General features: G+C 39.5%; 1 protein-coding gene and 1 long non-coding RNA gene across 3 annotated transcripts; one reads left to right on the forward strand and one right to left on the reverse strand.

Annotated features, from left to right (window-relative positions):
• The first annotated feature begins 8479 nt into the window (after window positions 1-8479).
• Window positions 8480-10761, forward strand: LOC141381109 (uncharacterized). Its single transcript, XR_012400729.1, has 2 exons — window positions 8480-8997; window positions 9282-10761. It is a non-coding gene; the product is annotated as an uncharacterized lncRNA (long non-coding RNA).
• On the reverse strand, window positions 10016-19547 carry vmo1a (vitelline membrane outer layer 1 homolog a). 2 transcript variants are annotated; one of them, XM_073943618.1, is made up of 5 exons: window positions 19195-19547; window positions 15468-15586; window positions 15248-15361; window positions 11103-11284; window positions 10016-11029 (listed from the first exon to the last, which is right to left on the reverse strand). In XM_073943618.1, exons 1-4 carry the CDS (start codon window positions 19390-19392, stop codon window positions 11104-11106), a joined length of 612 nt encoding a protein of 203 aa, XP_073799719.1. In that variant the 5' UTR covers window positions 19393-19547; the 3' UTR covers window positions 10016-11029; window position 11103.
• Window positions 19548-24627: the final 5080 nt, after the last annotated feature.

Raw genomic sequence — 24627 nt, forward strand, 5'->3', positions numbered from 1 at the left:
AGGGACCGTGTTTATTTGTGTTCCTTTTTGAAAAATGAAAAATGCTAAATGAAACTGGTATAAGATAGAAAACGGGCTGCAAGCATGAAATCTAATTGCATCATTGATTAATTTTTGACAGTGCCATCGTTTGAGTACAATATATTTCTGTTTTTTCCAGAAATAGTCCTTTATGAAGACTTCACATGACCCACCTATGAATAGACAGTGCCTGCCTCTGCAAGGATTTCAGATACAAAACAATTGTTTTATTAATGCAAGTTGTAAAAGTTAATGCATGTTTTATCTGCAAATACTACAATTTGTATTAGATTTCGGTAGTTTTTTTTTCTGACAGCCACGCCTGTAAATACAATTCTAGTTTTGTTAAACCATATTGTTTCAAAGAACAGATAATGCACTTTTTATACACATTTTTATATACCTTATACAAATAAATGTGAATTAAACTTAATGAGCTATTGCATAATTGAATACTGTACCATGTTTTCTCTAATATTACACAACAGGTTAATAGTAAATATGTCTATACATGCGTCTGCATATGTATAAATATGTATAATTCTATACCATTGTGAAGACAGACCTAAAAACGGTCAAAATACAGTCATTTCAATAAATGCCCAGTTGGAGGTGCTATATGCCAAGTTTTTTGCATAATCATTTGATGTTTTCTTTGTAACCTTTATGTATGTGTGTGCCTACTACATACTATATATGTGTGTACTATAAACTATATGTGTGTGTGTGTGTGTTCACATTAAAAATGTTTAGCACTAAAGATAATAATAATATGTTTGTGTTATAAATTTACACAAAATAAAGATGCTAATGTAACGGTTAAAATAATGTTTAATTGTCTTTCACCAAAATGGGTTATTTTGTTTATTTTGTGGTTGTTGAGAGACCTCTTGTGGCAACAGTGTGTAAGCGTTACACTGGTGCCGTGACCTGTGGCATCGCGAGGATCTGCACAACGCAGATCGCCGCGTGGTTGCTGAAATTTGAGGATCGCTGTCTGATTGCTGATCTTTGAAGACTGCTGCGTGATTGATAAACTCTGAAGATCATAACGTTTTTCTGAACCCTGAAGATCGTCGCATGATTGCTGAACTTTGGAAAATGCTGTGTTTTTATTGCTAAATTGAAAACTGACTGTTGACTGGTTGGTCATTTGGTTACATATATATATATTTTTTTCTCTTTTTCTTTTCTTTCAGGTTATCTACATCCTTGATTCAAGGGTAAAATTGTACTTTGGACTCAGAACACTATTTTTTTCTTTATATATGTATAATTGTGTTATTGTTATTCCTTACATTCAATTATGGCCGAAAAATTTCCTTCTGATTGTGATACAACAAGCCCATTTGTTCCAAGAGGGAGGGGCGCTTTACTTACTGGGGTATACAATGATGTTACTTTGCGTAATGAGTCATTCCCTGGTACTGAGCATGTACAATCGGTGCGCGATAACACTATGGGTGTTGGTCGTGGGCACAGCTTAAGAAATCAAACATTGGGACATTTTCCTGGGCATGGTCCTTTTGTTTCAACTCCAAAAGCTGATAATACTGACCAAACTTTGCAGCAAATAACAGACATGATGGGCTGACTTGGGGCTCAAATAGGCGATTCGATCATGGCACGGCTTGCTGAGACTGGGGTTGTTAATTCCAATTGCGCCTTGCATAACAGCAAAGACCTGGATGTCGACAGTGTCAGACAAGATGTGCCTCAAGTCACTGTTCACGTTAAAGCAGAAAGAGAACCAGTAATGTTTAAAGGTGATAGTTCGGATAAATATTCTGTCCGTAACTGGATTGATTTGACAAAATCACAGCTAATCAAACAAAAGTGTCCAATATCTGACCAAGCTGATGAGATAATGTCAAGGCTAATGGGCAAAGCTAGGGACATTGTGAAAATTGGATTGAGGAGTGATACTTCTCTAGATGCCGTACGCAACCCTGACATTATCTATTCAATTCTGCAAAGATGCTGATTTTTATTCAACGTACCCAGAACCAAGAGAAAATCCAGTCGATTACTGGATCAGGCTTAACAAATCAGCGGATTTGGCTGAAGAAGGATTGCGCAGACAGGGTAGATTTATGGATAACATTAGCATGGAAGTGACGCGCATGTTTGTGAAACATTGCCCCGACCCTGAATTGTTGTGTCTTTTTAAATGCAAACCGATTGATGAGTGGAATGCGAGGGACATTCAACGAAGGTTGGATGACTATCAAAGAGAAAAAAGAACTCCCCTGAGCAATCTTAATCCTCGTCCTCGATACACTGTCGCTTTTATTCACTGCACTGACCCACCAAATACTGATTATTGTCAGTCTAACATTCAAACAGACCTGTCTAATGTTCCTCCAGCTGTTCCGAGTAGCTTGTCTGGGGCTCAGTGTATTGACCCAGTCGCCTACATAAAAACAAAACGTGCAGAAGCATGATAGTGAGATCTTCAGTCGGATGATGAGTATGCTTGAACAAGTGATAGAAAAGGTGGCACAAATTTCTAGAGTCCCGAGCCCTCAAAATGTAATTTACAGGCAAGGTAGTGTACAATGTGATGTTTGTAAGGCTAACACGCACACCACCAAAACTCATTGCTTTAGAGATAGGCTTTGGTTCTCTTGTTTTTCACCAGGTCACTCACAGAATGTATGTCCACGCAGGGTGTCAGCTCGGCGCAACCAGAGTGGGGGAAACTTATAGACCCGTATATGGTGGGGGGATGTGCGGGTCTAGATGATAACTCCTATGAGAATGTTGCCAGTGCTGAAGCTGCAGATGCGGTGAGTGTAGATTTTGGTGAGTTGACAGAAAATGTAATTGTACAGAACACAAACATAATTAGCAGTAGTTCTAGTTTGTTTTACACACCAGTCATCGTGGAGGACAAGTTGACTCTTGGCGGAATGCTTGATAGTGGGTCAATGGCCTGTACGATGAGTGAAAAAGCAGAGGCCAAACTCCTCGATGCTGGTGTGTTGACAAAATAGAATAGATTCAATTTTGATGCAGTCCTGATAGGGTGTGGTGGCACTCGAGTGAAGCCTAAATCTGCTTATGATATTGAGATGGAAGTTTATGGCTGCAAGATCATTGTGCCTACACTAGTTGTTCAGGCCAACTAGACGAGCTAATAATTGGGACAAATGTGATTAAACATGTGCTCCGTGAGTCTGAACGTTGTCCTGCATACTGGAATGCCTTGTCTCATCCATGTCTGAATGATGATCAGGAATCAGAAAGATTCCTTTCCATGTTGGCTGGGATGGAACGCTGGAAGGGTGAAGAAATCCCAGACAAGATCGGTACAGTCTGATGTACGTCAGCAGTGTGTTTGGAACCTGGGCGTGAATACTTGGTTTGGGGTAAGTTGAATAAGTCTTGTGTCATTTCACCCGGTAGTACTGTGATAACTGAACCTACTACTTTTAGATCGGCCCCTAGGCACGTGTTAGTGGCTAGACTTGTTACACCTTTGTGGGGTGATGGTTGGGTGCCGCTGAAGCTGATTAATTTGTCTCATCAGCAAATTTTGTTGAGACGCAACGCAAAAATTGCCGATGTGTTTGCATGCGTGACACTTGAGGATTTGGAGTATGTTGTACCCACCTGTAATGATGATCCACTGTTTAACTGTACTTACCTAGATCGACGGGAGGATTTGGTTAAACAGTTGGAACTTGCTGGTCTGGGAGCATTATATATTTACTTGTGTGAGGCTTCTGAAGACTGTAAGAATTAGCTTTGAGAACTTATTTTGCAGTACGAGAATATTTTCTCTCGGTATCACCATGATTGTGGTAAGGCTGAGGGATTTGTACACACAATTCATGTCACTGATACCAAACTATTTTGCCTACCTTACCGAAGAATATCTCCGAGCCAGTATCAGGTCCTCCGCAAAGTCCTAGACGAGATGGAAGAAAGAGAAATAATTCGTAAATCGACCGGCGAATTTGCTTCTCCACTAGTGCTGATTTGGAAAAAGTACGGGGACTTGCGCATCTGCACCGATTTCTGGTGGCTAAATAGACGAACGTTTAAGGATGCATACCCGCTTCCCCATCAAGCTGATTGCTTGGCGGCACTTGGTGGTAATTGTCTGTTCAGCACCTTAGATCTTACTTCTGGGTTTTACAATATGCCCTTGCATGATGATGACAGAAAATATTCCGCATTTACTACACTGGTGGGGTTGTATGAATATAACCGCCTTCCACAGGGGTTGTGTAACAGTCCAGGTAGTTTTGTGAGGATGATGACTGCAATCTTTGGTGATCAGAACTTCTTAAGCTTACTTTGCTATCTCGATGATCTACTTGTTTTTGCCCCTAATGAGAAGATCGCTTTGGAGCGTCTCGAGATGGTGTTTAGTAGGTTGAGTAAACACAACTTAAAGCTTTCACCAAAGAAATGTTGCTTTCTCAGACGATCAGTGAAATTTCTCGGGCTTATAGTTGACGAAACAGGTATTTCTACTGATCCATGTAAAGTTGACAGTATTGCCAGAATGACTTATGCTGATTTGATGGAGCAGGATGGTGTGACTCCAAGTCAAAAACGCGTACGGTCATTTCTTGGCTTAATTAACTACTACCAACATTTTATACCCAAGTATTCATCCATTGCTAGACCTCTCTTCGATTTACTTTCAGGCCAGATGAGGAACTCTAAGGGTGGCTGGAGGAGGAAAAGATCTCTGCAGAGCTGTAAGTTACGTCCTGAACATTGGACAGAGGATCATGTCAGATCTTTTGAGGGGCTTAAGTCATCTTTTATCAACAGCGTAGTTTTGGCTCACCCAAAATTCGATCAGCCCTTTATTCTATCTACCAATGCCTCATTAGATGGCCTCGGAGCTGTTTTGTCTCAAGTGCAAGAGGGAGATACAATGGCTAGGCCAATTGCATTCGCCAGCAAATCGCTTTCTCGGTCACAAAGAAATTATCCTGCTCACAGGTTAGAATTTTTGGCGTTAAAATGGGCAGTGTGCGACAAGTTTAGCCACTGGCTAAAAAGTAACAAGTTCACAGTCTGCACTGATAATAATCCGCTGACCCATATTATGACTAAGCCAAAATTGGATTGTTGCGAGCAGCGATGGGTAGCAAAGTTAGCCAGCTATGATTTCGAAATTAAGTACATCCCTGGTTCTCGGAATCTAGTTGCTGATGCTTTGAGCCGCGAACCATTTGTGCATGTGGGACACAGGTTGTTGCATGAATCTTTTGATTGTCTCAGGAACAATATGACTGAGATGTCTGGTGTTTCTGTTCAAAATGCGTTTAGACAGTCAACAAATAGTGATCAATTTCCTCGGCCTGATTCTGTTTTCCACAATGACATGACCTTTTCAAGTGATGAGGTTTCAGCAGTGTTTCGGTCCCATAATGACTGGGAGACCGGAGCACAAGTATGTGCGTTATCAAATTTACACTGTGTGCCTCAGGTGGTTGATAATGACTATGATTGTCTTCCTGCGTACACAGTGAGTGAGCTTCGTGACAAACAACGCAGCGATAGTATTTTATCTCGTGTTGTGGAGTACGTAGAGAGACGCCGTAGGCCCTCGAGAAGAGAGGGAGCGCATGAACCTTTTCAAGTTGTAAGGTATTTGAAACATTGGGAGAAATTTAAGATGGTCGATGGAGTGCTTTACAGGGTGTCGAAGGATAGCTTTTTGAAGACAAGGCGTTTCCAGTTTGTAGTCCCTGAATCACTTAAAGTCGAGGTAATAAAAGGAACACATGATCATGCAGGCCATCAAGGTCAGTTCAGAACCCTCAGTCTAGTGAGGCAACGTTTTTTCTGGTTATCACTCGACAGAGATGTGCGTGAATACGTACGTCAATGCCAGCGTTGTGTCGTCAGCAAGACCGCCGAACCCAGTGATAGAGGTCCTCTATTTAACATACAGTCAAGCAGACCTCTACAGATTGTCTGCATTGACTTTTGGTCAGCAGAAAACTCACAAAACAAATCTGTTGATGTTCTTGTTGTGACCGACCATTTTACTAGACTGGCTCAGGCCTTCTTGTGTAGAAATCAGTCAGCTAAGGAGGTAGCCAAGGTTTTATGGGACAAATTCTTCTGCATCTATGGCTTTCCTGAGAGAATTCACTCCGATCAAGGAGCTAACTTTGAGAGCAATCTTTTCAGTGAACTTCTCAGAGTGTCAGGTGTTAGGAAATCCCGTACAACCCCATATCACCCAATGGGGAATGGTGCTGTCGAACGATTTAATAGGACGCTTGGTAATATGATTCGTGCATTGCCTCCTGGAGAGAAGTCTGATTGGCCAAGGCGGTTACAGTCTCTCACTTTCATGTACAACTGTACGGTGCATGAGACTACGGGGTTTGCACCTTTCTACCTAATGTTTGGGAGGGTGCCCCGTCTGCCTATAGATCTAATGTTTCAAAGTGTCTTGAGTGACTCAACAACTACGGATTTTTCCAAGAATGTGTCTTCACTTATGAAGGATCTTTCTGAAGCAATGTAAATAGCTCAGAGACATGCTTCTAAGGAGCAACATCGTCATGCTGTGCTGTATAATAGGAAGACAAAAGGGTCGGATATTAGCATCTCTGATCGTGTACTGTTGGCGAATCGTGCTGAAAGGGAAAAGAAAAAAATTTCAGATCGTTGGGAGACTGCAATCTACATCGTGATTGAAAAATTTCCTAACACAAACACATACAGAATTCGTAATACTACCACTGGCCAGGAGAAGGTAGTTTACCGTAATTTGTTATTACAAGTCAACTTTCTTCCACTGACAGATGATTCTGGATCCTTGTCCCCTTCAAGTGATCCAGGAGCAGATGTTTTCTCGTCAGCTTAGAATTCCCTTTTGCACGATGCTGACTTGTGCTTAGATCAGAATGAGATTGTAGATGGTGTCCCTTGTGGTAACTGTTTGGATGAGTCCATCAATGTGAGTTCTGATGCTGACATGGGCACTACTGCTGTTGGTGAGTTTGATAGTGTTATCCCTATTCCAGCTCACTCAGTGTCTATCAGAGATGATCTGTCCGTTGTTGAGGACACTGGAACGATCTATTCTAATGTAACAGGTGTTGGTAGAACTCTGGAATGGGTCTCTCAGTTACCTGAGGATAACTCTGATCGTGCTGACCTACACAGTGAAATGTCTTGTCCTGCTAGCACAACAGCCAGTCTTGATGTGGTGAATACAATGAGTGATGTAGCTCTTGCCCGTCCTGAGCAACCTGCTGATTCCGTTCCACTACCCAGTCAGCCATGCAATTCAAGTGGTAGTCTAAGACAAGTCCAGGATGACTTTCCCTGTGTATTTACTCGAGCGACATCGTGTTTTGGACGCAGTGGCGTAGCGGACGGGCCCGCAGGGCACGCACCGTGGGGGGGGTCCCCGCGTGATTAAGGGGCCCCGTGTCGTCGCGATTTTCAATAAACTGTTGGGAACAACTGTGGTCGGAACCAAAGTTCACACGTCTGTGTTCTCTGAACACCTCTCAAGCGGTGGACTACTTCATTCTGATTGCTTGCCGCCAATGTTGCCAACTTAGCGACTTTGTCACTAGATTTAGCGACTTTTCAGACCCCCCTAGCGACTTTTTTGTGTGTTATTGGAGATTTTTTTTAGACTGTCATTTGTCCATACTGTACCGTCCCTACTCTTCTCAACGAGCTGCGTTTGATGCCGCCGGCCCCTCCCCCGCCTCACAGCACTGACAGGCGGCCCAGTCAGTCCTCTACAGCAGCCTCTCCCACCTGCAGCCCGAGAGCAGATCACCCCTCTGCGTACCGACGACAAATGATTTAGCACAGGCAGTGTGAAGGTATTTCCCTTGTACAGTCAAACCAATGTACTTCTCCTTTATTTCAACAATTTAATTGGACCGTTTATTCTTTTCTTGTTCACAATCACAGATATTTTAGTGACAGTTTCTGAACTTGTCTGAGTTTATTTCATATGAGAGATTACTGCACATTCACTACACATCTATAATGATAAACTGTATTCAAACAGCAATAAATTTAGTTAAATAAACATGCTTATATAAAGTGTAGTGCAATTATAAATACCCCTTTATTAACCATAGGCTGTTAAACAGAAACGGTAGAACGTGATGACGTCAGTGATATGCAAATTGACGTATGACGTATCCCCCCCCTCCCTTCATCAGGGGGCCCCGTCAGCGATCCCTGCAGGGGGGCCTCCGCATTTTGCGCTACGCCACTGTTTGGACGTGTCATCAGACCAGTGAATAGACTACTCTATACTATGTCAAGACAAGATTTAAGCCATAATTCTAGGGGTTATGTAACATCCATTTGTAAGTCAATTGTTCAAGCTCTTCGAGAGTAGTTTTTTTTTGAGACAGTTAATGGATGTTTTGCAATTGAGATTTGGGAATTAAAGAAGTTCTGCTTCTATGTGATTTTTTTTTCTTCCTCTCTCCTCTTTACTCTTAAGGCTAATAATAGTGGTATTATTTCATTTATTTATTTTCTTAAATATTTTTGTAGGTATACACACTTTACTGTAACTTTGATGTATTTTGTCGCAGAGTTGTGGGGTGTATATTGGGCATCCTGCAGACAGTTGATAAGTTGAGACTTTGGCGCCAGTCTCTTCTTTATTCATCCTTACGGGATACTTGGATAGTTGTTAGTTTCTCTGTGTGCTAGTTTTGTATTTTGACAGATCATTGTGTGTATTTTATCGTTTTTTTTTGCATGTTCGAGATTTTGGTGAAATTCAGCTGGGGTGGATGTAACACGGTTAAAATAATGTTTAATTGTCTTTCACCAAAATGGGTTATTTTGTTTATTTTGTGGTTGTTGAGAGACCTCTCGTGGCAACAGTGTGTAATTGTTTCTTTCACCTTTCACCTGCAAAGCCCCGCCTACAGCAGAAAATGTTTTTTTTAGATGCATGTTTAAATGCATACTGTTGCCAGAGGATGTATATTTCTGTTACAGGTATGTTGAACTTTTGTAAATAAATAATGTTTTGTTAAAATGACTTTATGTGGCAACACAGCAGAAAATGGTTGCTGAATGCAGAAAGGCGATGCATGTTTAAATGCATACTGTTGCCAGAGGATGTATATTTCTGTTACAGGTATGTTGAACTTTTGTAAATAAATAATGTTTTGTTAAAATGACTTTATGTGGCAACACAGCAGAAAATGGTTGCTGAATGCAGAAAGGCGATGCATGTTTAAATGCATACTGTTGCCAGAGGATGTATATTTTTGTTACAGAATAAACAATGCAGAACGCAGTTCTCTGTGTACGCCTGAGTGATTTGTGTCATCAGGAAGAGAAGTGTTACATTGACATAAATGGAGTAATACCGAATTACCTAATGGTAATACCAAATTAAATCCAAGCACTTTGCACTTCACACAGAATTAATGTGTTGTCATATTAATTATCATTACAACTGTAAACTTTCCTTATGCGAATATCACTGGAGTCTCCTGGACCAATGGAGCAAATTCATTATTAAGTATAGTTTTATTCTCTGTCTGTTAAACACAACAGAAGATATTTCAAGAATGTTGGAAACACTTTTGGGAAAATCGTTTTTCCTGCTATAAATGTAAATGCTAACGGGTTTCTAGCATTCTTAAAATATTTTTATTTGTTCTTCTACAGTTGACGCTGCACAAACTCATGGGTAACACTTCTTTGAGCATGCAAAATGAATTCGGACAGTGCTGTGAAAAGGGCGGGATAAAACAGGATGATGCTGAAATGAATGTTTTAAATATCTGGACAGAGACGTCAAGTTTTGTTCTTCTGTCATGATGCAAATCACATCCCAAAGTTCAGTAAATTTTACCTCTGGAATGCAGTAAAATGTAAAACCTTTTGAATGAGCTTGCATGTCTGGTGCTTTTGTGTGTGACTGAATAAAAGCCAAAAGGAAAAAAATGTGCAGTGTGACTAAGTGCTTTACTAAGCTGTAGCAACCAGACAGACTCCAAACAATGCCTTTTTAATATGCTTTATTTGTGGCAGAAATGATAAAACAGAATCCCCCAAAACAAACCAAGACAACAGCTTATATAGGAAGGTGCATGCATACAGAAAATGGCATGATGATTATACTTGTACATGATTGGCTACTCTTATATATAACATGTTGTAATATATTGTATATTGTTAGTCATGAAATTATTTAGTATATGTAACCATCTAGACTTCTGTGTGTTGCGCACAGAAACCTCAGACTACATTGTGTGCAGAATTATTAGGCAAGTTAGAATTTTGTTTGTGGCAAAGCACTTCAGAGTATGCTCGTCTGCTGGTCGCACAGACAATCTTTCAGCTAGTCGACAGTGGCCCCAGGTAGGTTTACGCGAGAAAAGCACGGTTGCGAATGGCAATCGCGAGAGGCAGTTGAGATGCTAAAAATCGCACACAGCGGCTTCTGGCTGATACGCCAAAACAAAAACTGCAATACATACCTCTAAGGATGTTTTTCGCAGTCTTCAGAAACGTCCACGGGACAACGTTTTCAAGATGAGCCTGGGTTGTATGTGACGCAACAATATCTTAGCCTTTTAAAGAGCCTCCCTCTGGAAGATTATTTACAATTTTGGATTTTTCTGAGTCAATAAATGTTATTTTTTGGGGGGTTTATTTTGTCAGAGGAAAAGCTGCTGCCTAATAATCACCTATATAACTGTATTACAATGTTGTATTGCTTAGGTTGAATCACCTGATATGCTCAAATCCAAAAGCATTTAATTTGAATTACTTGTAGTAATTAATGCATATTATTTCTGTAATTAGTGACAGCATAAAAATGATGATATTGTCAAAATAATCACTTGCCTAATAATTCTGCACACATAACACAAGATGTTATCCTGGAAGAACTGAAATGGTAGTTTTAATCAATTCATTTCTGTCATGCCCTAAACCTCCTGTCCAGGTCTGTGTGCATAAGCATTATTACAACCCATCAGGTCTTCTTGCTGTTCTTGTTTTCATCCCCTTCCTCCTGAAAGAAAAGCCAGACCTCAGTTCTCTGCAGTATGTGTTATTCTGAGTGTTGTTTGCAATCCCCTCACCTTAATCGCAGCAGTACATGACTGCATCATTGAGAGCGGTGTCGTCCCATATTCCCTGTGGCCCTTCAACCAGAGTCTTGATGCCACAAATTCCTTTTCCCTGACAGGTTTTGCTCCAAGAGCCCCAGTCCCCCCAGTCTGTGCCATCACCATTTAGCTCATAACCATCACTGCATCTGAACCTGGAGTCATACAGATGTAAAGCAATGCTAAACCTATTTCTCAAGAGCACCTATGATGCAAAATCATCTTTTGTAAGCTGTTTGGACAGAACTGTGTGTAGTTATAGTGTGTCCTCAGTCACATTGGAGTGATAGAAACACAACAAAACATTTCCTGACATTATAACAGGACACAAATTATAGTGATTGTGAGGCACAAAGCAGCGTGACGTAGGAGAGAGGGAGCAGTGGCGGTTCTAGTCTAAGTGTGCTTTCACACTAGGACTTTTGGTCCGCACGCGGGTTCGTTTGACGTATGTTTAGCTAGTGTGAACGTGTCTTCTGAACTCGGGTGCACACCCCTGAACCGTACCCGAGTCCCCCTGAAAGAGGTGGTCTGGGGTACGGTTCATGCGAACTCTGGCACGGTTCACTACTGATGTGAATGCAATCGTACCAAATCACGTAAGTGAACCGCCAACTGTACAACAAACTATCGTTTTCATAAAGTTCGTTCGTGTGTGTGTGTCTGTGTCACGTTTCGTACCTTGGTAACTCGTGCAAGACTGAGCCTGGGCAAATAGTGACACACAGTGATGTCAGCTTGTCTCCTCCAAAAACAGCTTCTGCAGACACTGTGTGATGTTCTGATGTTTATAATATGTTTGCGGCAGATGGACGCAAGTTGTTTTCTGTATGTCCGAAACCAAAAGCTTCAGTAAAAGCAGAATGACCTTGGTGATACTGTGTCTCCAGGACCTGGTTTTTCAAAAGGTTTAATCCGGATAAAATTGATCTGGATTTAGTAATCCTGTTTTTGCGATCTGTGATCACGTAATCCAGCTTACTTTTTGAGCCAGTTTTTCAAAGCAACTTCGGATTGGAGCAAACTGATCCGGATAGGAACTTTTCAGGATTACTAAATCTGGATTACCAGTGTTCAAACAGGATAGGACATCACAATGTAGAACTCTAGATATGTAAAGAGCGACAAGTAGAATAGCCAGCGTGGGGTCAATATAACTTTATTTTATTTGAAATGAAAACAAAGAAAATTTTATAATTGTTCAAATACTAATAAAAATAAATAATAAAAACAAGAAAAACCCCACCCCATCCTCTTCCAGCAGTCCACTCATCTGACACCTACAACACTGTACATTGAGGATATTTATAATAAGTTTCAAATATAGATGTAAATAAAAAAAGACTTAATGTCAAAAACTCCACAATAATTTCAGACTTCCTCATCTGATGTGGAGAGAGCAGCTTGTCTGAGCGTAGCCTTTAAAAGGCAGATCTCAAGTCTGGTCTTGGTTTGCTGCAGTTTGGTCAGAGTCAGTTGTTTCTCTGCCAGATGAAGCTGTGCTTCTGCCCTTTCAGTCTCTTTTTGGAAATTGTTGAAAGAGAAATCTATAGTCATTGCCATTCTTTGCATTTTTATTTTTGGTTATTCTGTAATCATCGCATGCATCACTAATAAATATTCTAAAAACAAAAATATTTTCCATTGTGATGAATATATATATATATATATAAATTAGTGACAGAAATTTTTGTATTGTTTTTGGTCAGTTTTGACAGCTGTTTGGGGGATTATTTTATGAGGCCAAACTCTTTCTACTTTGCTGTAGGCCTATACTGAAAGGCTGAATACGTTAAAGCCGATACTCACTATAGCCTGACGGATGAACAAATAAAATTAAAACCTTATTAATAAATAGGTTATCTCATAAGATACTGCATGATCCAAAAATAGTACTATTTATGATTTTTTTTTGTTAAGTTTTCATTACATTTTGGGCATGAAATCCACACTAAATCCACCCTTTTGATGGGATCAGTTTAATCCAGGTTTTTTGGATCAAAGTGATTCAGATCCTACAAAAAAGGTCTGAAAAACCCAAACTAAAGGTTTAACCTGGATCAAAACCAAGATTAGATTATGTGATCTAATCCGATTATGCAATCTGTTTTTTTCTTTTGAAAAACCCATTTTCAAGATTTGATCTAATCCCTTATCCAAAATCCTAGTGGATTACTTTTGAAAAACCAGGCCCAGGTGATGACGCCGCTTAAATGGAGGCAGGTCTGGGCCTACCGTAAACACTCAAGTTCCCTTGACTCCACCCCCTTGTGAAATCAGGGCCACAAAGTGAAACGTGCAGAAACGAACTCTCACAAACTCAAACTCAAGGTTATTCATTCATTCTTTCATTTTCTTTTCGCCTTAGTCTCTTTATTAATCCGGGGTCACCACAGCGGAATGAACCGGCAACTTATCCAGCAAGTTTTTACGCAGCAGATGCCCTACCAGCCGCAACAAAACATTACAGACAATTTAGCCTACCCAATTCACCGGTACCGCATGTCTTTGGACTGTGGGGGAAACCGCAGCACCCGGAGGAAACTCAAGGTTAAATATATGCAAATATTTCAGTTTTTTTCATTTTTGCACAGCTAGATTTTTATTTGCAGTTCTTTTTTTTTTTTTTTTTTTGTTTGCAAATTTTTTTTTTATTTCTCAAAACTTAATTTTCCCTTTGCGGTTCTTTATTTTGGTTAGAATTAAATTTTTGCTTTGTGATTTTTGGACATTTGCATTTATTCATTCATTTATTTTCTTGCTCAAAACTTTATTTTTTGTTTGCAATCTCTTTTATTTTGCTAGTATGTGGTCCTATATTAACTCCATATGCATTAAAGGGTCACAAAACACCAAAACACATGTTTTGAGCTGTTGACAGTCGTATATGTGTCCCACACTGCTAAAAACACTATTAGGACACCTATATTTCACTAAAAAGTGTAAATTGGTTGTTTTTGCGTTTTTTCAAACAAATTCGTACTTCCGGTTTGAAACGAATTTTTGAAGCTGCGTCACGGTCATGACATAATAGCGTGTATTCCAGCGTGCAGACTGGACGTCTGTGCCAGAGTGTGCCTTATTACGTCTTACAGTGTGATGCATTAATGCATGAGTAAGGCTTGGTTCAAACCAATCAGCGCGCTCTATTGTGCAACTTCATTAATATTCGTTAGTGTCACAGTGTAGACGACAGAGACGCCACGTTTTGTTGGCAAAACAAATTTGAAGTGTTGCTTTTATAGTTTGCTGCCGTTAAGTTTTGTTTTCTTTTTCTCTCTGTGAGAGCGCAGCTGGAGTCACGTGTGGATTAACAGTGTACGCGACGCTCGACAACAATAACTTACGTGTCTAAGGAGGATTATTGTTTACCTGAGAGCTGTTCTCATCTGCAAACGCTGAGATCCGGATTCGCTTGTAGTCTCCTCTTAATAAAGACGCGGCTCTAGTTGCTGGTGATTGTCCTGTCTCTACAGATTTGGTAAGTGAGCGACCAGTGCTCTTTGTTTATTCAGTTTGTTCGTATCGAACTAAGTTAACTATTGCACCGAGTGTAAACACGTTAGCATCACAACCAAACTTTAACCTCGTGTAGGGTTTTCACCGCATTTTGTGACCGGAATAACACACGCGGCTTTCTGACGCTACCTGCTGTGTGCATCTAACTTTCCAGGAAATGGAAATCTCATTCGCCGTGCAGTATCAAACACTGCATGAAAAATACACGCTTAGAGCAGTTCCTCGAATCAAATATCTCATTTGTCGCGAGGGGCATGAATGAATTCCCTGAATGAAAGAGCCAAACTTAAAGTCCAGCATTTAATAATTTGGCAAATAATTCGACTACAAATGTCCATGTAGGTTAAACATTACACTTTCTCTTGTGTGTATTTTGACTGAAACTCACGCGTGCCCAAATAGACACTCCCACACCCTCCCACTTTAGTTCCTCTGACACTCCCCCCTAAACAGAGCTGGACACGCCCACTTTTCTGACTTTTTCCAAAGTAGAGGTGTGAAAACACCCTGCTGAAACGAGGGGGTTTCATGGCCCTTTAAATACTTTTTTCTGTGTAGGATTTAAGTCAATGTTACATGATTGTTTTCAGCATCCTCACATGATGTTGTTTGCTGCCGAGTCATCTTCAATTCCTTGAGGAGACTCAACTCTCAACCTGAAAGCTTTCAGGAATCCAGATCTACACCAATCGACAGGTGTCCACTCGCCCCAGCTGAAGCACAGACACAATAGGGTTCAGTCAGATCAAACATTTATTTTTGTATCTTTAACATTTAATGAAAAACAAAAAAAAAAAAAAAATAACCCAAGGTAATTACTTTGAAACTTTGGACTGAACCACAGCAACAACATTGGAGACGTTGTCCGGACTGACACAGTAAAGACGAATCCCATTGACTGACGTCTCATCAAGTGAAAAGGGGGAAGATTCCTCCACCTTAAAACAGTAACACCATTAATACAATCCTCCTCTGAAAAATGGTGATAAATTTCACTCTGCCAATTTCCACAACTCCCAAGTTCTATTGATTTCACAGTGCAGGACTGTCTGAGGTAGCATTCAGTTGCTCATTTGTTCACATTTGATGGTGAATTGGTGACACTTGTGTACACACTAAGGGCCCTATCATACACCCGGCGCAGTGTGGCACAAGGCGTGACGCAGTAGTCTTTTGGTAGTTTCAGCTTGGCGCAAGAGTGGTTTTGAGGCGTTGCGCTACGCTGTTTAAATAGCAAATGCATTAGCGCTCATTTGTGCGCCCATAGGCGTTCTGGTCTAAAAAGGAAGGTGTCTGAGGCGCGTTGCTATTTTGAGAAACTATAATAGATTTTTTATTAGACCAAAACTAACCCGGTCTAAACTCCGGCGCAGAGTTGCACCTCGCTTACACACTGCTTAATACACACAAGAGAGCAACAGGCAAATATCTTTACATATGAAAACATTTAAATATTAAGGATATATATAGGATATAATAAGAATAGATATAGGATATAAATATAAAGGATTAAAATATTACAAAACATATTATTTTCTAGCCTACATAAATATGAGAAACCACTGCTTTTATGCCTTCTTCATCTCGGGAGGCTTTTTCAGTTCATTCTTAACAATTTGCTTTTGTATAATGTTATTATTATTAGCAGTATTATTTATTATATCCATATTTATATTTGTTTTATTAAAAACAAGCTTAGATTTGCCCACTTGTCAGGTTTTAGACCATATGAGGCACAGCAGGTGTATTTGGAAATAACTCAGTACTCAGTCATTATTGTTCATTTATTCGTTTGCTGGAAATTAGAACTGAATTTTGAAATAGTTTTGAAACAAATATTTGCGCTTAACAAACAAAATTATTTATTTATAGACTAATTGATGTTTGTGCGTAAAGGTTTCCCTATCCAAGAGCGAAAGTGAAAGTAGTTCCATTATCTCTCATTCTCACGCAGTAGATGCTCTGTTTAACTGTTTTCTGTTGAAACACTGTTAACTGTTATCTGTTTGCTTGTGAAATGCTCAGTTTTTCCACTTAGACTTACTTTGCGTCCTGTAAATAGCGAATGCACTTATGGCACGACACAGCTGGCTCTTAAAGGTAATGGGAGATGAGACTCTAATTGGTTTATTCTCAAAACACACCTATAACTCATTAAGAAAATAAACTCAACCCTTTTAGACCATGCGCCACGGCGCAAAGCAGGTTTTCTCGTCCTTAAATTAGCAAAAACGCGTCCTGACACGCCCTGAAAGCGTTTGCGCCCTGCGTTTTGCGCATGGACCATCAAAATAAACCCCTATGAATCGCTGACTACTGTCTGATCCAACTACTCTGACCCAAAAAAACAGATCTGATATGTTCCATATCTGAGTCAACTAGAAAAAAATGCAAGCATTCAGATAGTTTGGGATCAGATTTAGGCCTCATTTACAGTATATGTGGAACTGAATCATGCATGAATCAGATATGTGCCAACAGATAGTATTTTCTACAGAGCACTGTGCTGTTTACATCATTAAAACTGCAATAATGTGATGCATGCACCGCTAGCGGGAAGAGTTGCAGGCTTGGATCTGGTGGGTTTTGCTATGGGGGAAGGAAAAGGGGAATGATGTGTACTGGCACCATTAGAAGAGGCAGCCTCATGCTTGGTTTAGTCACAGGGGCAAGCAGAATGGAGAAAGGAGGAATGACTGGCTTCAGGGCTGGAGGAAGAGGCTGTGGGTTAAGGGTAGGGGAGGAGAGGAGAGTAATAACAGACATCCCAAGTCTCCTGGAAATTGTGAGAGTCTCCCGCAAATGCATAGAGACTCCCGGATGCCCGCAAATGAGTGATAATCTCCCGAAAATCAAGCATCTCCTTCCCGGTCCTCAAATACGACGTGCACCCTTTCCACTGCATCCCTCCTCGCTCCCTCCACCTCTCCACCACTTCCCCGGTCTTTACATACGTCTCTTCAAATATTTCACGTAGCATAACTCCCGCAAAACATGACACTCGGTAATGACTATTCTCAACTTGGGATGTCTGTAATAAGAGGGCTGATGGTGCATTTCCACTGGCACTTTGCGGGCATAACGAAGAGAAAATTTTTTCAATTCATTTATACAGATTTTCACAACAGTTCTGTCTGGTTCTTGAATCTGATTGGCTGATAGCCATGCGGTATTCTGCAAATAGCAGCACTCGAACAGGCTCTTCACCTTTCACCTGCATTACTGCACCCACATACAGCAACAAGCAGAGGACACTCTACAGCAGGGCTCTCAAACTCGCGGACGATAGTTTGTGGCCCTCGCCTTAATTTGAAAGTTAAATGGCAGCGCGGCTTTCCAGTTTGATATGTATGGCACTTTAGTCTTGGTCAGTTTACCTGGCGAGCGAGCGAGCTACTGTGGTGCCTTAAGCAATCTGTGACTTGTCTACTATTAGTGTGGTTGTATATAGTATATAGCTCAATGGATCCGCTGCGTGAAGCATATGCTGGAATAGTTGGCGGTTCATTTAGCTGTGGCGACCCCTGAAAGAAAAGAGACTAAGCCAATGAAAAATGAATGAATGAATATAATCTGTCTCCTCTGCATGCGTTTCTGATATGCTTGTATTTTTAAGTTTAAAGCTTTGAGTATTCAGTTTTAAAGGCATTATATGCAAATAAATTATTATTTATTCATTCATTCATTTTCTGCCGCTTTTCCGGGGCTGGGTTGCGGGGGCAGCAGTCTTAAGAGAGAACCACAGACTTCCCTATCCCCTGACACTTCCTCCAGCTCCCCCAGGGGTATCCTGAGGCATTCCCAGGCCACCAGAGAGACATAGTCCCTGAAGCGTGTCCTGGGTCTTTGCCGAGGCCTCCTCCCGGTGGGACGTGCCTGGAACACCTAATATTATTATTTATTATTATTTTTAAAAAGTATTTAAAAGTTAAAAGTATTTTATAAATAGAAACGACCATATGTTCCTCATTTTTCCTATTGTTTCTGTGACTACATTAAAAAAATGTATTTTCCAAGAACATGATGTGCTACCCATCAGACTGTGCTTCCAGCATAATGTTGATGTGGAGTGGAGTGACACCATTTTCCGTGTCGTACAGTACAACACAGGGTGATGTGACCACTGAAGTATGCTGGTTGCGAAAAGAAAAGCTAAGAAAAAAAATAGCAGTCACATGTGGGTAACATGACTCCAGTGGAGGCAAAATATTCGCCCATCTGTCTCAAATTCAAGGATGCTGATTGGCTGGATTTTTATTGCAGAAATATGTTAAAAGCGAAACTGCTCCGAAACAGACCCACCATCTGGCCAGAACTGAACATGCTGGCAGGCACAGACAGGCAGAGGGGTTAGAGAACATGTTAAGCACAGATGATTTTCTAAAAGCAAATCACAATCATATAAAATAAACATTTATAGAATTTACTATAAGAATATTTGCAATTACTATTGTGTGTGTGTGTGTGTGTGTGTGTGTGTGTGTGCCCCTGAGAGGGCAGCACACAGCGCATTTTAGTACTGTCATGAAATGAATACCAGACTTACCTTGAGATTAAACCCTCGGGCGTATGATCCCCATGGACACATTTCTGCAGGCCCCCATGAGCCCCACTCTCCTCCATTATCAACAGCCATCTCAATACTTTTCTCGCTGTTCCATAACCAACTATCTGTTGTGAAAGGACTGATCACGTGCAGCCCAATGATGGACAGCAGTAAAATCATAGAAAATAAACGACGCATCTCTGCAACTCCGTCAAGTAGTTTTGAAAACAGCTTTTAAAGGAGCACAAAGAGAACTGAACACGGTTGCCAGTTTGTGTGTTGAAATCCACCTCTGACGCTCCAGCAGAGAGTAAAGTCAGTGCTCACTGGGAGGAACTTAACGTGACTGCATCAAACAGAGCTCTTCAAAACACAAGATCTATTCATCATGGACATTCAAAAAGAAAAGAAGTAAACAATGCTCGAATCAAACAAACCAAAATCCAAATGTTATATGATATGTATGCTTTTTCAAGGAAAGGAACTGAGTTTAACACCAGTGTTTTGCTTTTATTTTAGTCTATAAACAAAGGTTTCACTTTAAGAAAGCCCTGTCTGGAGAGATATACTCTTATTTTCTATTGTAGGACTCTTAATAATCAAACTAAATCCTTATAAAATGTACAATTGCAAAAATAACACTAAGACGACTGGATTTTATTCGTTCATTCATCTTCTTTTTGGCTTAATCCCTTTATTAATCCAGGGTTGCCACAGCGGAATGAACCGCCAACTTATCCAGCATATGTTTTTACACAGCGGGTTCTGTGGAACCCTGGAAGGGCATCCGCTCTGTATAAAACATGTGCTGGATAAGTTGGCGGTTCAATTTGCTGTGGCGACCCCAGATTACTAAAAGGAACTAAGCCGGCTCACAAAATGCCATCAAACAATGAGGGTAAAGACAAGGCGGACTGGCCATCTGGCAATTCTGGAAAATCCCAGAAGGGCTGGACCATTTTTTAAATGTGGGCTGGTATGCTATTTTTAAATGTTTGTTTTTTTATATGTATTGTTGTATATACATGCAGGCAGCTTTTATCTCTTGCAAGATGTGAATATTATGATGATGATAACTTCTTCCATTATTAGCTCAAGTTATTTAAAGATCAGAATGAATGCCAGGGCATGTATAGAGTATGGGTTGATGTTAAACAGAACATGCTAAGCACATAGACAGCATTTTCAAAGCCTAAACACAGTGTTTTCAGGGGTCCAATCTTCGTACCTCGCTTAAATGATCTAAGATTATTTGGCAGATCCTGGATCTTTTCATCTTGATATCTGATCTCTGGCTAATTTGGTTCTTCAAACAAGTTCGCGAATCAGATTAAAATGTCTGGATGAACTGATCTGAGATCGCTGCGCGTGTTGTGAAGGACAGATCTATCCATCCTTGAAATCATGATCAGCAATGCAATGATTGGCTGACAGCACAGCAGCATAATGACATCATCTGATTAATATTCAATTATCCATGTGAGAAAAATTACATCAAATTAGCAGTAAACGGCTTGTTAAATATGACACGCGATAACCTTCCACCTTTGTTGTGAGCTGCAGGCTTTACACTCTCATGTGTCAATAGCATTCATCATGTATTTCAATGCATATCAGTGTATTTAGTTCTACATTTGGAGCTGATTTTCTTTATTATAGTGTGAGCCTACTCAATTGTTTTTAATCAGCGTAAGGAATAGCTGTATAAATTAATTTTGATATAAGGTATCAGTCACCGGCTTATTAGCGGTCAAAACAAGTGCATGACTGCATAAATTAGTATGCTTTATTAAAAAAATAAATAAATTTAAAAAGTTGAATATTATGCATGTCTGCGTTTGCATCTAAAAAGCTCATATCAATAAATTCTCTTTGAACCAGCAGGTGGCAGTTTTTTGTTTTTATTCTGCAGTGCAGATTGCATAAGTTTTATTAATATATTTATATATAAAGTTAAAAATAAGTATTATTATTAAGTATTACTATTTTTCCAAGTGTATATAACTGCTTCAAGAAACTATCAGCAATTGGTATTTTTAGTATCATCTTAGCTTGAACTAATCTAATCCTGTTTATATGAAATGAGCCTGCCCCCAAGGAGGTTTGAGCTACCAGAGCTGTTGCTATGACAATAAGTCTCAAATGAGTTCTGAAGAACGAAACGATCCCTGATCATGTCAAATCGCCAATATCCAAATCCAGCAAACCGAGTATTCCATCGACAAAGAGCAGCCCCAGGTCAGTTCCTCAGAAGTAAATACATGGAGAAATTTTAAACAAATGTTGTTAAAAGGATAATAAATTAAACCATTATGGTAGAAAAAACACTTTAAATAAAAGGTTAAAAGTTTTATGTTGATGATTGTATGGGTTTTGACCAGATTGGGCAATCATATACAAAGGTAAATTATACCCATTTAAACAAGATTTAAGACCTATAAAATTATTTCAGTAGATTTAAGACTTTCTAAGGCCTAAAAATCTGCTTTAGAGATTTAAAAGATTAAAGACTTTTTTTTTTTCTGCAGATAACGATTACTGTACTACATGGAAAACACAGAAAACCAATTGATCTTAATGTAGAAAATTTAATTGGAAAAAACTAAAGGTTTTTCATAACATTGGAAATTGAAACATTGAAGGCTGAATGCTTATGACCATTTTCACATCTTTTGGGGACTGTAACATTATTCACACCTACTAGGAATATCTAAATAATACAAATAAAAGCAAAAAATCCTGAACGTAGCTTTAAAAACCTTTGTCTTTGTGTGTATATATATATATATATATATATATATATATATATATATATATATATATATATATATATATATATATATGTATGTATAATTTTAAAGAAAAAATTTCCACACAACTCTTAATGCACTATTAACAACCAGTAAACAGGCCGGCTCAAGGAAGATCCTCCATTTTTGGGTGAATGGCATGATATTGAAGCAAAGACCCTTTCATTAAAAAAACAACTCTATTAAATGGCTTTATATTGGGGAAAATGGTTGAGAAGACCATAATACCTACAGCACAGGTCTTAAACTAAATTCCTGGAGGGCCGCAGCTCTGCACAGTTTTACTCCAACCCAAATCAAACACAGCTGATCCAACCAATCAAGATGTTCAACACTACTATAGAATATTAAGCAGGTCTGAGTTGGAGGTGATGGGGAGCTAAACTATGCAGAGCTGCGGTCCTCCAGGAATTGAGTTTGAGAGCATTGTCCTACACTATATGCATTTATATTAATGTGTTGTCATTTGAAAGTGTTTTTTATTCAGTATTTGTTTAGAAAATGGGAAACAATAAAGTATATTTTGAAAATACTTGAAGTTAAAATTTCTTAAACTTAAGTCAACTTAAACTATATACTTAATAATTATATAAGAGGATAATTAAATCCTCTCAAAAGCAAAATCAATACTTTTTGTGCAAATGAGTGATTGTTGGGTCATTCAGGACTTCAGAGATTTTGTACATCTAACACAGTGTTCCTCAACCACGTTCCTCGAGGACGACCAGCTCTGCACATTTTCATGTCTCCTTAACCAAACACACCTGATTCAGATCATCAGCAGAGGCTGAAAGACCTGTAAAAGGTGCGACAAAGAAAACATCCAAAACACGCAGTGCAATATATTATTAGTCACAAACTAAAGTGAAACGCTTGGTAAAAACACTCAAGCATTTGTTTTCAAGTTTGTTGTGACACTCTTAAAGTAACACTACACATTTTTCTTTTGGATATAGGCTCATTTTACTGCTTCCCTATAGTTAAACAGGTGATTTCACCATTTTAAATCCTTTCAGTCTATCTCAGAATCTGGCAGGAGCACTTTTAGCTTAGCTTAGCATAGGTAATTGAATTGGATTAGACCATTAGCATCTCTCTCATAAATGACTAAATAGAAAAATTACTGAAACTCAAATGAAGTGTGACTCTTCAGTAATGTTATATTGTGAACTAATACAATCAGAAAATTAAAAGGTAACTTTTTAGTGTCCAAACCGGTGTCCTGCATATTTTACTTTTAACCCCAATTAAACACACCTGAACCAGTTAATGAAGCTCTCGGTATACTAGAAACCTCCTGGCAGGTGTGTTGAAGGAAGTTGAGGCTAAACTATGCAGGACATCATTCCTCCAGAACAGAGTTTAGACATCCCTGTTCTTGGCTGATATGGATAGAGGAACTATACTTAATTCTGGCGTAATAATCAAGGAACTGTGCTGCAGTACCTTGACTAAAGCAAAGGAATAATATAACACAGATTATAACTGGCGGTGTAAGTGTATGGATTGGTGCTGGAGAGTATTTTTAAGTACTGCACCATCGTATGGCAGCAAAGTTCCTTGATTATTATGCCAGAATGAGAGTATACAGTAGTCCAGTGTTTCTCAACCATGTTCCTGGAGGACCACCAGATCTGCACACATTCCAGGTCTCCTTAACCAAACACAACTGATTCAGATCATCAGCTCATTAGCAGAGGCTGAAAGACCTGTAATAGGTGTGACAAAGGAGACATCCAAAACATGCAGTGCTGGTGCTCCCCCACGAACGTGGTTGAGAAACACTGATCTAAAAGACTAACCTTACATTTGCAGTCCTGCTCGATTTATGTTTTTTTGTCTTCTGTAATGTTTGTAGCAAAATATATTAATACAGCTATGATTTCAGCAAAGTTTGGTATTGAGGTTTGTTATGTTGTTTACTGTGAGATGCAGTAACTATCACAATCATGTATTAATTAGTCACAAACTAGAGTGGAACGCTTGATAAAACACTCAAGTATTTGTTTTCAAGTTTGTTGTGACACTCTTAAAGTAACACTACACATTTTTCTTTTGGAAATAGGCTCATTTTACAGCTCCCCTATAGTTAAACAGGTGAGTTTCACCATTTTAAATCCATTCAGTCCATCTCAGAATCTGGCAGGAGCACTTTTAGCTTAGCATAGCATGGATAATTGATTCGGATTAGACCATTAGCATCTCTCTCATAAATGACTAAATAGAAAAATCACTGAAACTCAATGAAGTGTGACTCTTCAGTAATGTTACTTTGTGAACTAAGACTATCAGAAAATTAAAAGTTGACATTTTCTACTGTCCAAACTCCTCACTTACTCCAGAATGAGAGTATACAGTAGTCCAGTGTTTCCCAACCACGTTCCTCGAGGACCACCAGCTCAGCACATATTCCAGGTCTCCTTAACCAAACACAACTGATTCAGATCATCAGCTCATTAGCAGAGACTGAAAGACCTGTAATAGGTGTGACAAAGGAGACATCCAAAACATGCAGTGCTGGTGCTCCTCCAGAAACGTGGTTGAGAAACACTGATCTAAAAGGAAAAGCTTTCATTTGCTGTCCAGCTTGGTCTATGTTTTTTGTCTTCTGTAATGTTTGTAT

The sequence above is a fragment of the Danio rerio genome, chromosome 3 (assembly GCF_049306965.1).
Source record: "Danio rerio strain Tuebingen ecotype United States chromosome 3, GRCz12tu, whole genome shotgun sequence".
Taxonomy (NCBI): Eukaryota; Metazoa; Chordata; class Actinopteri; order Cypriniformes; family Danionidae; genus Danio; species Danio rerio.